Raw genomic sequence first — 15847 nt, 5'->3', positions numbered from 1 at the left:
TTGTTTTCATATCCTAAATTGCTTTATTTAATAGCAATATTATTTAAAAGTTTATCTAGATATGCAACCGTGTGTAATTTTATCTTTTATCTATATAAATTAACATGAAATCATCTTTATGTTATCTAAAATACATTTACATATAAATTATCTTATCTTTATCTAGATAGTTTTAAATAATCTAAGCGCTACACTGGATATATGTTATATTCTTTTAATTTTATGACAAGAATAAAGAAAACAATTTTAAAATTTTTATGGACTCACCTCCACAACCACATCATATTACCATGTCAAAATTTTAATCGATGCGCGTGGTAAAATAAATTTCGACGTGTATACATAAACACACACGCGCGCACGCACGCACACACGCATGCACGCGCGTACACACGCATACATACGCATTCTGATATTTCATGTTTTTACTTTGAATTTTGTTGAATTTATTGTGTAAGAGAACGTCACAAAATGTAACGGCATTATTAAACAGGAAATGCTATTTTTCTTTCGCATTTGTAAATACTGTTGCAATGCTCGACGAATCGCACGAGCATACGTACACTGTTAATTTTGCAAAGTTATTTCCGCGAGCCGCGTACGACGCGGCAGCGCGTTTTATTAATCATCTCCGCGCTGGTGAAAAATTGAATTTTTAACGCTGCAATCCGACAAAAAGCGTACATTGCAATCCTGAAATTTTCACATACCATTGCGACAATGTATAATCCGTGTCCGTGTATCACATTTTGCCCAACGAGTATAAAATTGATATGTTTATTTTTGATTAATTGTTTACATTAGTTCTCCATTTCAATTTAATTTTGGCCAACACGATAATTTCATGCGAAATTATATTTTTATTTTCTAAACTATTTCATGCAAAACAAACACTCTAAATAATTTTTTTTTTAATACGAACTTGAAATGATTAACTTTTTATTAATTGAAATTATATAATAAAAGAATCAATAAATATAATATTTTTGTGCTATTTTTCAGATCAATAAATAAATTATAATATGTGTTGGATATAATTCATATTATTTAAATTTTTAGATTACATATAATGTCTAAATGAAGGAACTTATCTTACGTTTAGCACAATTTAGGAAATTCAAACTAAACCAAGATTTGTAAACACGATAATCGATGGATTATATTATCAGCTTGCATTAGCTTTATTATTTCGAAGCGTTGTAATTTAAAGCGATTAATCATATTTAGATATTAAACCCGCTAAATTTAGTTCATCCGGAGAACACTCGCAGCGACGGAGAAATAATTAACGTCAACTAACGAGACGCGATTAATGCCTGCGAGTATATACAAGTCTGCGTGCATCGTCGCATCGAAGTCAGTGCCGTCGCGTCTGCTGTCATTCGATTAGCGCTAAATACAATTTATCGGCAAACTTAAAAGGTGAAAACTGAAGATCGTAGCTTAGCACGGACCGAGTTAAATGAGTTTGCGAAGTTGCGAATTAAATAACAACTTTAACGAGGTTGCAGGCTGCCTTAATGCCCGGCTAAACCGTGCTTATATCCTGCCTTTACCATCTGTCTCTCTACTTAAGTATTGACTGGGGAAGGGGGGAAAAAAAGAAAACAACAATCCTCCGGTTTTTCGCAAAGAGTATAGAATGAAGAGATTTTGTCGCAACGACGCGATTGCCACAGCGTATATAGTTTTTAATAACCGCTCGCGTATTATAGATATGGCTTATTTGTTGAGGTCTTATTTGTTGCTACGTTATTGTTTGCAGTCTGCCATGGGATCCAGCAATTTGAGGAAATGCCACAATACACCGAAGTCAATCCTGGCCAGGACGCAAAGCTGGTGTGCCGAGTCCACGGAAAGAGAGGACAATGCATTTGGCAGAAGGATCAAAAGGTTTGTTACTAGTACTACTTGCTGTTATTATTATTTTTTGTTATAAAATTTTCAATTTGCTGATTTTTTTTAATGAAACAACTTCCGCAACTTCCGTGATTATACGAAGTGAGATTGCTCCTCAGTCACATGTTCACATCTTTATCTCTTTATCACACAAAATTACTATAACAAATCCTTTAAGGTATATTTTTAATTAAAACTAATAATCGTGCGATCGTTACATTAAAATTACAAGAATACCTGTTAAAGCGATTTACTTTATCATAATTAAGTTTGGACTCTTTTATCGATTGAGAATTAAGAATTAAAGAAACGTTTACGGTAACGAGGTGATATATCTTTTTCCGCGTAAAATTTTATACTTTTTTCAATGCATATGTACATAAACACATTTGTATTGCAAACGGATTGATAAGAGAAGAAACTTGAATGGATCGAAAGCATGCAGCACATATTGTTCACCGTAAGTACAAAGGCTAAATTGTTCTCTCAAAATGACCCGAAGTTCGGCGACACAAGCTCAGCGACCCGATAACATGTGCGATTGCGAAAATTGAAAAACACAACGAACAACAGAAGGAGCTTGCCGCTTGTACTTGGTGTGTCGTAACTCCGAGCATTTCATTGCTCCCGCTCCGCTCTCTAAGCCCACAGCAATCGACTTTTCCTCGTTCGCAATACGAGCGCGTAAACTTCCAGATAAGTTTGTCCTGGCCGGAAGTGGACGCACAACGATAAACGTTCGTTCGTTCGTCGTAGATCTAAAGAGGAAACCTGGCCGCTTCAAACTTTCGCGAAACTCCGCAACATTGTTCGTCGACCAAGTTACAGCCAGACACTACAGATTACTTTCGCATATCGTCTTGTCCATTGTTGTCGACATTTATTCTTACGTAATGTTATCTTCGTGGTTAACTTGGTCGATGTTGAAATAACGACGTAGAAAAACTCTTTCTGCGATTCAGAAATTCGTTGCATCGAATTAAATAAATTTGTAATTTGCATTATCGATTTTAAATGCAAAGTTGTAGAATTGACTTTGCCAGTTGGAAATTACCCTGACTTTATATCCTTCACACAATTTAAGATACAATACTCATATCAATTTAATTATTTTGTTTATCTCCTATCGCATATATGTTAAGGGAAAAATTTCTCGCATATACATATATTAAAGGAAAAATTATTGCCTTCATCAAAAACTGCACAGTTTGAACATTTTTTAATAGCAAATATTTTGTTTTATACAACAAAAATTCGAATAAATAACTTTGTTTGATATTTTTTAACCAAATTATTTGTTGTCACAATAAAATTTTTTCCTAGCGTGAAAAATTATTATTATTAAAAAATTATTGCTCCGCTCGCAGACCGGTCTTAATTAAGTCATTTAAAATTTGAAGCTGTTATAAAATAAATTAATATAATAATTTATGGTAATACATACATACAGTATACGTACACCACGAGAAGCGCTTTCCAACTTCTGTAGCTAATATTCCAAGCAGGAATACGCAGCATTATAATAAGAAGATTAGTGCAAGTTATTCACTTAAGCTACGGAGTATTTCGAATTTTCATTTTGCCCAACTGTAAGATTTACTCGTGTAACTCGTGTCTATATTATCCGCGGGGGCATTAAATTTGGTACATTTATCATGGCACAAATGTTTCTATCTAAAACCCTGCGCGCGCGTGTCGTTAATTCGAAGCTTTCGCTATTACGATTTATAGGGATACGTAGTTCACTTGTGATGTCGCGACCATAAAGTCACAAAGGAGTGATTTACGCGTGCAGTCCTTCGTTTGCTTGACCAGCCGGAATCTGGCGGTAACGCGTTTTCTCGCATGACAAATTCCCGCACACACGCGCGTAGATAGCGAGCCCGATATTTCACTTGGATGAAAACGCAAATACCGAACCGCTCGGCGTCCGGTTTCGACGCCGAAAGTTAAAATTTCAATTAAATCGACGCGGATATCAAAAACAGCGCTTCATCCCGTCATCCGGATCGACCGGATCGTACCGTTTTTGAACAAAAAACAAAAAAAAAAATCGACTCTCCGTACTAGCTTCGCGTCGCGTCGCGTCGTGTCGCATCCTGACCTCCTCGAATTATTGCAGCGGCGGATTTGTACACCCGCGTACAGTTGTCTATAGAAACGCTCGTAATGGAGAATAACACGCTCCACGGACCGCGATGTATCCACGTTAGCGGTCGCGTAAATCCGCGATACATTTCTGGAAGGCGGCCGCAGGCCGACTTGTATCGATAGCCTTGCGTTTTCCTCCCTCTCTCTCTCTCTCTCTCTCTCTCTCTCTGTATAGGTATCGCCTCAAATACGAATGAATCTTCCCAATGCGCGCCACGTACTACGAGCCGACGCCGGATGTATATATCTGTACGTCTGGCACTTGATTGGAGATGAGACGAGCCGGAAACCGTGAAAATACGGAATGATGCGCCAGCTTCCGCGGAAGCTGCGCGACGAAGAAAAAGCAGCGCGAGAGGCAAACGCTTGATTGGCATGCTCGCGGCGTTTTATGCAAAGTCCCTTGAAGCAGCACTCGCTTCCGCGAATGTAATACGTCCAAGTTTAATCGAATGCGATCTCAGACGATCGCAAAAACATTCTAAGAGAGAAAGAGAGAGAGAGTCAAATATTTTATTTTACATTTTGTCTTACAAGAACATGTAAGAAAATAAGTTTTTAATTAAAAATTTTTTTTAAATAACCTGCTTATTAATCGGGCAAAGCATTACACTTGCATCGCCTCTTGTTTTCTATATAACAAAAATTAATCAACAAGTTATTTAAAATTAGATATTTCAACACTGAGAAAAAAGATATCTTGCAACAAAAAAATTTTACTTAACACAAAAAAAATTATTTACTCGATGGGTCTAAATAATTTATTTATTTGGAGTCAAGTTAAAGTTTTTTTAATTAAAATATTTATGTAAATAAAATGAAGAAATAATTTTCACCCAAGAAACATTTACTTGCAATTCTAGAAAAAATATATTATTAGATTTCTATTGTTAGACTTTTATTGTTTTTAATATTTACTGTTCAAGATTTTTATATTCAAGATAATCAGATTTTTTAATCTAAGAAATTTAATTGAGTCTAATAATATTATTACTTTGTAAAATCATTATTTAAATGAAAAAAAAATGTAAAAAGAATTATATACTTAAGGTGATATGTCTATTTACTTAAAGTAAATATTTTTAAACAAATGCTTGCAATAAAGTACATGGTTTTAAAAAAAATATTTTTTTTTTTTATTTAAAAAAATTGTTCTCTCAGTGAAAAGTTATTTTGTAGTTGTTGTCCACTCACTTGCTAATCTTTTATTATTTATACGTAAAAAGAACACAAGAAATAAACAAGATATTTTCTGAAGGGACTTTTATAAAAAGTTAACAGCAAAATTCGTTCCATTTTTGTGCACACATTTATTTTTAGTAGTGCTGCCACAAATTGAAACGGTCGTTCAGTGAAACAAACGATCACTGTTGCAACTGCTCTATTTGATCTTCCGCAAGTAAATTTTATCGCGTCTCTAAATCTTCCGTAGATATTTAATTAGCTCGTAATATTATTAAATCGCGCCAGTCTTTGCAAAGTTTCCCGACCCATCGTTCTCAAACAACTTGTATCTAGTGTCACACGTCCGGATATGCACTCGTGTTACATGGAAGTGCCGTGTTGGAGGACGTTAATCTCGTTGAAGTTAAAAAGTTTTACGGGAAGCGCGGAATCTCGTTCGCCTCTTGCGAGGATTTAAGCGCAACGTGATCTTATTGTATTAAGTTTAAAGCTAAGCGCGGCCTTCACGGCACTCTTCCGGCGGTTTCCTTTCTCCCGCTCTTTCTTTCTTCCCCGGTAATCACCCCGGGCACGCGTTTCATCTCCCGAGGATAGACGATCGTAAATTTAGTGTGAGCTCGCGCGCGACATTTATACACTGCATAAAGCCGAAAGGGAAGGAAAGGACGTGAGCTTCGAGAGGGCCACGACGACGGACTGCGCGCGGAGTGCGGAGCGCTCTAAATTGAAGTCGTTACAACGGCTTTCCGCGACGAACCCGAGGAAAAAGAAACGGAACTTTCGCAGCCGGGAATGAAAAGCCGCGACGAACCTGGGAAACGAGCGCGTATGCCAGAAGGATGATTGTGGTCGCAACGGAGACGCTGAAAAGCGAGGTCGGTCGGTGGCGGTGCGGGTCGCGACGCGACCGTCTCGTCGTAAGGGGCGCGAATTCTCGAGTAGAGCGTTCCGAGTTTTAATTCTCAGCAGTCTCGTCTTCCGCCTCAGTCTTTGCCTGCGCAAGAAATCACGTAACTTATCTTCAAAATGACGACAATATTTTAAAAACCTTTCACTTCTCATGTCGTCTCCGAGACGGAACGGTCGCATTCTGAAAGCTTTGTCTAGTTCTTTTTATAAAAGTCTTGTTGAAAATTAACAAATCAGCTGCGCGAGGATAAAGTTGATTTCTTAATTCTTTTTAGAGCGACACAAAAAATATTTAGAAATGGGCATTCAGAATTGTAAAAAATTTAAAAGCGCTTGTTCGCGCTTACAATCGATGAACATTACAACGATATCGCACGCTGCAATTTTCATTTTATTGCTATCGATTACTGTTTACTGCAGATGTTTGTTTCAATGGCCATCGGCCTGTGAATAATATATACTTATGAACATAAATGCGTTTCGCTTTTGTAATTATTACGGAGAACACTCGATCGGAGAATCGTTTGTGCGAATGATTCAATTAGTTGAAAATAAAAAAAGGAACACATAATTGTAATAAACAATATGCATTAATTGCGATTAAATATAAATCAAAAATAGACGGATTCTGCAAGAAATAAGTATTTATTAGAATGCATTCATTGTTATTAAAAAAAAAACGTTAATAATTATTTTACAAATCGCACACGGAGAGAAAAAATTCCTAACTTTTAATAAATAATTATTCTAATAAATTCTCACGCTAATGAAATATTTACTTATGATTTATAAATATTTACTCTATAAGAAAAAAATTATACTTGAATTAAATTAATGGTTTTTGTAAACGGAATAAATATATATTTATGTTTAGTAAATATTTCATAAGTTCTATTCAAATAAATATTTATTAAAATTTCATCATTTTTCCTTCAATGCAGATAAATTGACGATTATATTCGCAACGTAAATATTCTTGGAGTCGCCTTGAGGTCTGTGCTGCATGTGTGTGCTCTCTGTATTTCAAAGTTTCTCCAAAGTAACTCCGTAAAAATGTCTCTGTATATGTATTTGATGTATTATACATACATATAATATATACATCTACTTTATATATTTTTGAAACGACGATGTCTAAAGAAACGGAAAAAGTTTCAATGATAAAACGAGATTCAGAGAAAAATATATTCATAGAAATTAGAAATAACAATAATAGCAGTAAAGAATTAAATCGAAATTTTCTTCCGGCCGCTAGACATAACCGCGGTACACCGCACCAAGGATTTAACTTTAGAGTGCTGCTCATATTTTTCTTACACTAACACTATTCTGAGTGAAAATTCACTGCCATAATTAAATTTTTTCATTTTGGAGAATTTTTAAACACTTCTCTCTGCTTTATACGTTGCAAAAAGAGAATAACTGAATACCATTATATTGTAATACTATTACAATAATACTATTTTAATGTAAACGAAATCTTAATAAATGTTATTTTAAGCTTTAAACTATTAAAATTTTAATAACAAAAATTGTATTAAATGAATGAATTAGCTTATGGGAGAAAATTGACTCACAGTAGTTTCACTTCAAGGTTAAACGCCACATCCAGAGAAAAGTTGTGTTTAAATTGATGAAATGGTTTCTTTAATTCGGTTTATTCAAGTTGAAGTGAAAATAGCTTTGAGAAAAATATAAAATTTATTTTAATTTCAGGAAATGACATTATTAGTCTTTTTTAAATTAAATAAATTATTTGTTTAATTATTTGTTTAATTTAAATAATTTGTTAATTCAAAGAAGATACTGGCAAAAATATCAAAAATAATTTAATTATTCTGGTTTTAAAACTATGTTTTTTTTCATTTAAACAATTTTCATTGCACAGCCAAACTAATTTCTTTAATTCTAATAAAATTAGTTCTAATAAAACAAAATACTTTTTCAAATCAAAGAAACGTTTTTTTTTTTACCGCAAAGCGCAATACACAAATTTCTTTGATTCAAACGAATTTTTTTACTCGAAAAAAAAACTTCTGGCTGCACGCAAGTCATCACGATACTAATTATCGATTTCGGCAAAGTAAAGAATTGTCTGTCTCGAGAGTACGAGGAGAAAAAGCTGAAAGCGCGTACCCTCGCGGTGTTTGTATGTTAAATAATGAAACCGCAGCGTACAATGACCACAAGGGGAGTCGTCGTCGGTTTTCCCGGTGACTCGAAGACCAAACAAAGGGGAGACTACATTGAGCGCAGGGCGCAACCGGCGCGAGGGGTAAGTGGACGAATAAGAGGCGGCGCAAAGTGGCTTTGGATATTTATCGTCGGGCCGCATCTTTTCCCGCGGTATGGAGCATCGCGGTGTAGAAGAGACGCGTCCGTCTACGGCTAACTCCTGAAGGGCTCGCATCGCATTACGTAGAGGAGCGCGCGACGCAATATATCCGGTATTATACAGTTGTGTACACATCGCCGTAGTTGCGGCACACGGCGCCGGATGCGACCGCGGTGCGTACATTAATTTGCATATTAATTTGCGAAGGTAAGTCGACCTCGGTGACATCTGGATTAGAGAAAATATCGACGGCGATATATACCCAGGCTCTCTCTCTCTCTCTCTCTCTCTCTCTCTCTCTGTCCCGCTTCGCCACTTAAACCCGAGGTCCTCGCGCGCCACCTTGGGAATTATTTTACGACGGAATTTAGCTTTGTTCTTGATTGCGCTTCGAAATGAAATTTCGCGACGCGCTTTGTTTTACGTACGACCCGCGCGGCGGGACGAAACGAATTCGCAAAATTGCATATGCATATTATTTCTGTTTAATGTTTCGTAACTGCGGAGACGCTCCGTAATCGCGCCGGATGATCCCCACGACGGCTGTCCCGATGTTCCGCGTTTGCTAGACAATGCGCGAGACGTTTGTTCAACTTTTTAATTATGATATGAAAATTTCAGAAGTGTTAATGTAACGTACGTAGAGAGCGCGGCGGCCTTGCCGTTATAACTTTCGCAGACACGGCATACGGAAACAGGTGTATGTAGTACGTGCCTCGGCGACGCGTGAACTAATTTGCATATTAATTCATGTAGATAATCTGTTTTAATGACATCTGGATTAGGGAAAATGTACGCTTAATATATCACCCTCTGGCATCCCGAGTGGCTCGGGCGCGTTTCTCATGTACTAATAGATTTCGATTATATGACGCATCGATAATTCCATATTGGTATCGACACCGGGAACTGACGGTGCGATATCATCGCGAGATCAGACGACAGATCGGCTTTCTGGAAGAAGCATAGTTTGATAAAAGAATGATTTAAGGATGTTTCTGCTGTACTCTACGAGCTAAAAGTTATCGAAGTTTAAAAACTGAAAGCTTTTCCAGGTTTAATTTTTTTCTTCTTAATCAATAACAAAAAATTTTAGATACGAATGCTCGAATTTTGATCCTGAAACTAGCTGCAAAGAAAAAAACAATGAAAAAAATGGTTTTTGCAACGAAAATTACTATATTTGGTTGCAGTTTTAAATATATATAAATAACTTATAAACGAGTAAGTGACTCCAAATAAATTTTTACACGAATATTTATTAGAATGTTATCAGTATATGTAAAAATTTTGATTTAATTCGTAATGCTACTTTCCCATCAAATTTGCAAAGTACTGCAAAACGCGATTTTATATAACAATCAAGAATAGACGAAAGATTAAATAAAAAAGATGAAATAAATTTTACATACTCAAACATACTCAAACGTAATACTCTATAAAACTTTTATATGTTTGGTAATGTTTTTCGAAATATGGCGCATACATCCCTAACTTCAACCAAGTAATTTCATGTGAAACAATTAAATTAATAAAATCAATTGACTTTTCTCGGGAGCCTAATCATAATTTTCTCAACGTACAACTTTTAAATCTAATTCGTTCCTTTCTTTCCCAAATTTTCTCGCAAAGATCTCACTCGTTGATGAGTGAGGCGGAGAAAGGGAAAAATACTAGCAATTCGGCATACATATTTTTTTCTCTCATTTGCTTGCAGATCTATCTCCATTATCGGATCGAGTCTTTCGAACGGAGACTGCTCTCGATATTCCGCAAGACAGATTTTTCATTAAGATTTATGTACCGTCGGAGAATACGACCGGTAATTTTTCAATTCCGTTCGCAGCAAAACCGTAATGAAATATTGCACGGAATTTAATGCACCCGAAATGCTTCTGCAGTCTAGGAACGGAAAGCCCTCCCCCCCCCCGCCCCTCCTTTTTCCTTGCTTTCACATATATTATCTGTTATACATCAATCTGGTAATTACATGTAAATTGGTATTTATATTAATAATACAAAACTATTTAACAGTGTTAATAATATTTCGCTTCGGGCTGCCTTGCAAGCAAAATTTGCGCAGTGAATTTTTCTCGAGAAATGAATTTTCTGGTAAAGCGTGCATAAATATTTGTTATTCCGGCATACTTAATGAGCAATGTGAAAAAAATGTTCATCGCCCTCCCCCCCCCTTCCCCTCCTCTCCGCCCGTTATATGCAAATTTGTCATGATATAAAGCCTGCGCGCTTGGAAATATGCTAATTCGCCGACGTCGTTTTGTGAGCTCTCGATATTCAGTGCTGTCGGTCCTCCTTCACGCCTGTCGACTATTTCTTGCTTAAGCTGAGATTGCCCAAGTTAGATTAACTTTATTCGGAAGTGCATTGTGGATTTTTTCCCCTCTTAAATCGAAATATTTCTTTAAGGAAGATGTCTTTGAAATATATCTTTTTTTGTAGCAACACACACTTATGCATACATACAAAATGTAATTTTATTTTGTAATCAATTTATTTTAAGAGAAAATTTATTGAAATATTTATACGTATATATATATATCTCTCTCTTTCTCTCTCTAATACATCTTCTATGACAGATGTTTGAAATCCCACTTTGATTGTCAATAAATATCGGTATAAAACAATTACGAAACGTATTGTTAAAGTTACAAAAACTCATTCGTTATTAATTATTTAGATTAATTGAATGATCAAATGATAAGTTTTAATTAATTATTTAAAGCCCTTGCCAACGGCACGTTTTGAATTTGTCATTGAATATCAGAGAGAAACAAAAGGCAACAGAAATACAATGTGTATAACACAATACAGTGTGCAACACAGCACGGAACGGGCAATGTGCCTAATTTTTATTCGTTACGCGATCTGGATAAAATTTACAAAAGAAGGGAATTGGAGGAAAATATAAATTTATAATTATTTCAAACATTGCAGTGCGAGCCAGAATATGCCCGGCGGCTTTCCAGGCTCTCTCTCTCTCTCTCTCTCTCTCTCTCTCTCTCTCTCTCTCTCTCTCTCTCTCTCTCTCGGCGGCGGAAGTAACTTTTCATTACTGAATTTTTCTATAACATAATAAGAGAGCACTCGGTACGTTCGATGGTTTTGCATTATCATCGTAATTTAACTACGAAACGAATTTTATCCCGCGATAGGTATCATCTAATACGAAACAGAAATTTCAATACGTAGCAAATTGTTAAAATATGTTGAAACATAATTTTCTTAAACGCGTCGAAACATTTTACGAAAAAATTCTTCTCGCTGGAAAATAACTCGCGTAACGAATACCGTTCACGGAACTGCTTTAAATAATTCGGATTTTTCTAAAATGTTCGGAAACACATTTCAGGAGTGAAGAGGCGCTTCTCGAATCGGCAAAGGTAACTCCTTCGAAATTTTCGACGGGGTCTTCGTCGCGTGATTCTACATATCGGAAACAACAATGCAAATATCCTTCGACGCTCCTCCGACTCCGTTAGGAGCGGTCGTAGCTGGCGAAGGGCGGGAGGGCGACCTGGGATCTTGAATACCGTATTACTATCTCAGGCAGCGACGAAGGCTTTTCGCAGTGGGTGATCCCGAGACGAGATCGCCTCCGAAAGCCCGGAGATTTATGCCCGGCGCGGTTTCTCGTTACTTCCTCAACCAAATATCCTCTCTCCCCGGCTTTTCTCTCGCCTCTCCCGCTCACCCTCAGCTCGGGCCCCGCTCGTCCACCCGACCTCTTCTTCCGGCTTGACTTTCTCTCCCGCGAAAGTGAATATTTATGAAAGATGTAAATAACGAGCGGGATAATTTTCTCTTCGCCAGCCACTCTTGTTTACAATACAAACTCTCTCTCTTCCCTTGCCCCTCCCCCCACCCCCTCTCCCCCCTCTCTCTCTCCGTACATTTCGTTCCGCCATTTCCCAATCTGAATCCTCTAACCACATCGTTTCCGTTCGTTTCGTCCTGTGCGCATTGTTTGCACTTTCTGCGACATCGCATCGGATGCGACGCATCCGTTTTACGCGTCGAAAAGCAGCAGGATAAATTCTTTGACTGGCAAAGGACTTGAAGGTGTTTGATTTGGTGATTTAGCATTTCGTGAGACATTTCTACGAAATGCTAAAAGTAACTTTTAATATGCTTTTCGGGAAATCCCGAAATAACTATTGCGCAATCATATATATCCAATACGCGAGTTATTATTTTGCTTACGTTTCGCCATTTGTTACGCGACAGTCGTTTGCATAAATCAACTTTCAGCAGCAAAGTGTGATTTCTTTTCGACTTTCAGTGCACTGCCGTGCAAAAAGCGAGGAAAATCCGAGCAGCTGTCTCGAGCGGCGGCATAGTGGATTCCCGGAGAATTAATTTCGCATTAATATTTGTTCTCAATATATTCGTGGACTATCCGGTTCCAGCCGATAAATCCTTTTGCTATTGCATGCACGCGAACTGAAGGGCGCAAAAAAAAGAAAATAAGCGAACGGTGCATTACTTAGCAGAACCGAGGAAACGTTTCATCACGGAATTCTGCAAAGGCACGAAATCACTTTTGCGAAAATAAACGTGCGGGATTCACCTCGCCTAATTATCTATTCTTCTGCTGAAAATTATTGCTTCAACTGCAATCTTCGTGTAAATGTTATAGATAGATTCTCTCTTGTACTTTGGGCACGCGATACGAATATTAAACGCGAAACTACTATTTAAAATAGTAATTCAATACCTCATTTGCCTGCTACGTTGAGGGGAAAGTTGCCAAATGCGTATTTCTGAAGTTAGTTTTTATTGTATTTCGCATTTGGCGCCGTTTCGGATGCAAATCAAAGTTCGAAATTGTAGCTCTCGATGTATCAGTCGTCTATTATTACATGTTAAATCTGTCTGTAATAACAAATTAATTTATTGTTATCTGTTTTGTAACATTCTGCGAAAAGTATTTAGAAAATTGGTTGCCTAAAACGTACCTGTGGTCTCTTAAATTGTATTGAATTTATGGATTAAAGTAATTAAAAGTATAAGAAAAAATTAATATTTATTTTAATAATATTTTATCAAAAAAGCAATTAAATATTCTTTAAGTAATAAATAATAATAATAAAACGTTAAGAATATTGAAATAAAACTTGATTTTATTTTTGTAATTGACGTATTGTTATTTATAGCACTTACTATAGTTTTACTATTATCACTTATCAATCTTACATTAGTGTCATTTTTTTATGATGAAATTTATGGTGGTATGAATTAGGAAACTTGATAGTGTTTATAAAAATATCGATTTGACTTTTGTAATAATTGTAAATATGTAAAATATTTCTCAACGAGCCTACTTTTATAAAAATATAACAATTCAAAATAAAAGTACGTTATTATTAGCTATTTAACTTATAAAAAATTTGCATTAGGTATACCTGATTTTCTAAAATGTCAATAGCATGCAGAAAACAAAATGAAACTTGTTAAATTTTTGTTTATATTATTTATTTCTTATTTATTTGTTATTTTTGTCACTAAATGTTGTTTATACGAAGTAAAAATGTAAAATATTTACTAGGTACTCTTTCAGTAACTTTCCCCTACTCCCTTAATCCGTTTTCAATGCATATTTTTGTGATTTTTTTCTAGCGAGATAATATTTTGATGTAACGGATCCGTTTCATTGTCACAGTGAATACAGAAATTCTAAAATATTCAGTATATACTAAATATTTATGAAAAACTGAAGAAAATACGATCATTGTTAACAACGTTGTCAAAAGTGCATAAGCGAATAAACAGGCAAATCGAGTTCGCGGATAGCGACGCGTAAAAAAATCCATGGAAGTGAGAGAGAATTAAAAACACAACTATTTGCGGAGAACTGCTGAGAAAAGTCGCTGTTGTTCATTGAAAGGATTAAAATCCGTGCTCGCGTCGGAGTTAGAGCGTACCACTCGCTTACTTACCGGAGAGAGGAAAGGCCCCCTTTCCTTTTTCTTCCTCCTCGCCCTCGCTGCCGGTTTCCCGACCGTCTTCGTCCCTGCCCTCTTCAGCCCGCCGAACCTCTTCGATGTTCTCTGTGTTCTCCGGAGAGGCCGCGACCAGCAATCAACGTAATGCACCCGCAGACACACTCCCGCCCACCCCGTCGGCGCACACAGACGCAAATGCAACTATCGTAGGCGCGTGTGCGCCAACGAACACAAGCATAGTCGGGTACGGCAAACGGCCAGGGTACATACCCCCGGGCCAAAGGCCCCGATAACACGGGAGAGCCCCGGAGTAATGCAGACGCAATGGCAATCTCTTCGAGAGCAGCGAAATAGATCGTAGGACGTAGACCGATAGCGCAAAACCATCGCGCCCAGTATAACCAGCCAATTTCTTTCTTCCTACCTTCTTTTCTTCCTTCTTTCTTTCCTTCCTTCCTTCCTTCCTTCTTTCCGAAAGGCTTCCTCGGAATTCTTGCCGTAAGCTCGCTCGTCACTGACGGCATATCCTTTTGGTAAACGCCGAAAAGTTCGTAACTTCGAAATTCGTTGCACGCAGATGTTCCTCCGTTCTTTGTGTGTTTGGGAGAATTTGTAGGATCCTTGTTGAAGGAAGAATATATATTCGGTTCCAGAAGCGAAGGATGTCCTCTACTCGATATGCATTCGAAAAATGCCTCGCGGCTTCTACGTGAGAGCGATGGTACCTTTGGGTATGTGCGTTTGGAAAACCGTTGGACTGATTCACGGTGGTTTGGCTTCTTAGGATAGGTAGTAGAAGAGTATGCATGCGCTCCTTCATAGGCGTGGTCCACAAAGCGTCTCGAAAATTCCGTACAGCTTGAATGGTCAGATGGTGAACTTCCTGTGGCGACCTCGATGCGAGACACACATTATATGCGCTCTATAAAAAAAAAAAAAAAAAAAAAAGAGTATATACGATCTTTTATTAACAGGAAAAATTGTCAAATTAAACTGCTATTAATTTTATCATCGCTTATTTTAATTCCAAGTGAATTCTTTTTTATTAACAGCTGCGATTTACGTGCGAACATTGATTTGTGAAAATTTAAAATATTAATCATATCTTTTTATACTTTGCATAAAGCGGGGTTCAACGATTAAACGGATCAGCTCTATGAATGTAACATCGTTATACATAAGATTACGTTGTAGTAATATATTACAGTAATAGCATTTATGCATTCTGATAATGTTCCTTCAATTTCGCTGAGAAAGGGTATGAGGTGTTCGAGATAGCGTAGACACTTTGTGTAATGCGACAGAATGAAAAGGAGATTATTTGAGAATGATACGATATTAATCTGACAATGACCTAGGATGTTAATTCGTGCTGCAGTATGCACTAGACATCGTTCCACCCTAA

The 15847-nt window shown here is 36.9% G+C and overlaps 2 protein-coding genes across 10 annotated transcripts in view; one reads left to right on the top strand and one right to left on the bottom strand.

Moving 5' to 3' along the window:
- LOC105201666 (hemicentin-1) overlaps nt 1-15847 on the top strand; it is a 196250-nt gene that overhangs the window by 146618 nt on the left and 33785 nt on the right. For all 9 annotated transcript variants that reach the window (XM_039451934.1, XM_026136571.2, XM_026136572.2 and 6 more), the window contains one exon: nt 1766-1893. In XM_039451934.1, the coding sequence (XP_039307868.1) occupies nt 1772-1893 (122 nt within the window). In that variant the 5' untranslated portion in view covers nt 1766-1771. The remainder of the gene's footprint in view (nt 1-1765; nt 1894-15847) is intronic.
- LOC120358261 overlaps nt 13078-15847 on the bottom strand; it is a 39750-nt gene continuing 36980 nt past the window's right edge. Inside the window, exons 3-4 of the transcript XR_005575234.1 lie at nt 14437-15364; nt 13078-13372 (exon numbers count right to left, since the gene is read on the bottom strand). The gene's annotated coding sequence lies outside the window, so the exon portion shown is untranslated. The remainder of the gene's footprint in view (nt 13373-14436; nt 15365-15847) is intronic.

This window comes from Solenopsis invicta, chromosome 7 (assembly GCF_016802725.1).
Source record: "Solenopsis invicta isolate M01_SB chromosome 7, UNIL_Sinv_3.0, whole genome shotgun sequence".
Classification (NCBI taxonomy): domain Eukaryota; kingdom Metazoa; phylum Arthropoda; class Insecta; order Hymenoptera; family Formicidae; genus Solenopsis; species Solenopsis invicta.
Note: the sequence above shows the minus strand (reverse complement) of the source record. Positions and strands in the feature narration are given on the sequence as shown.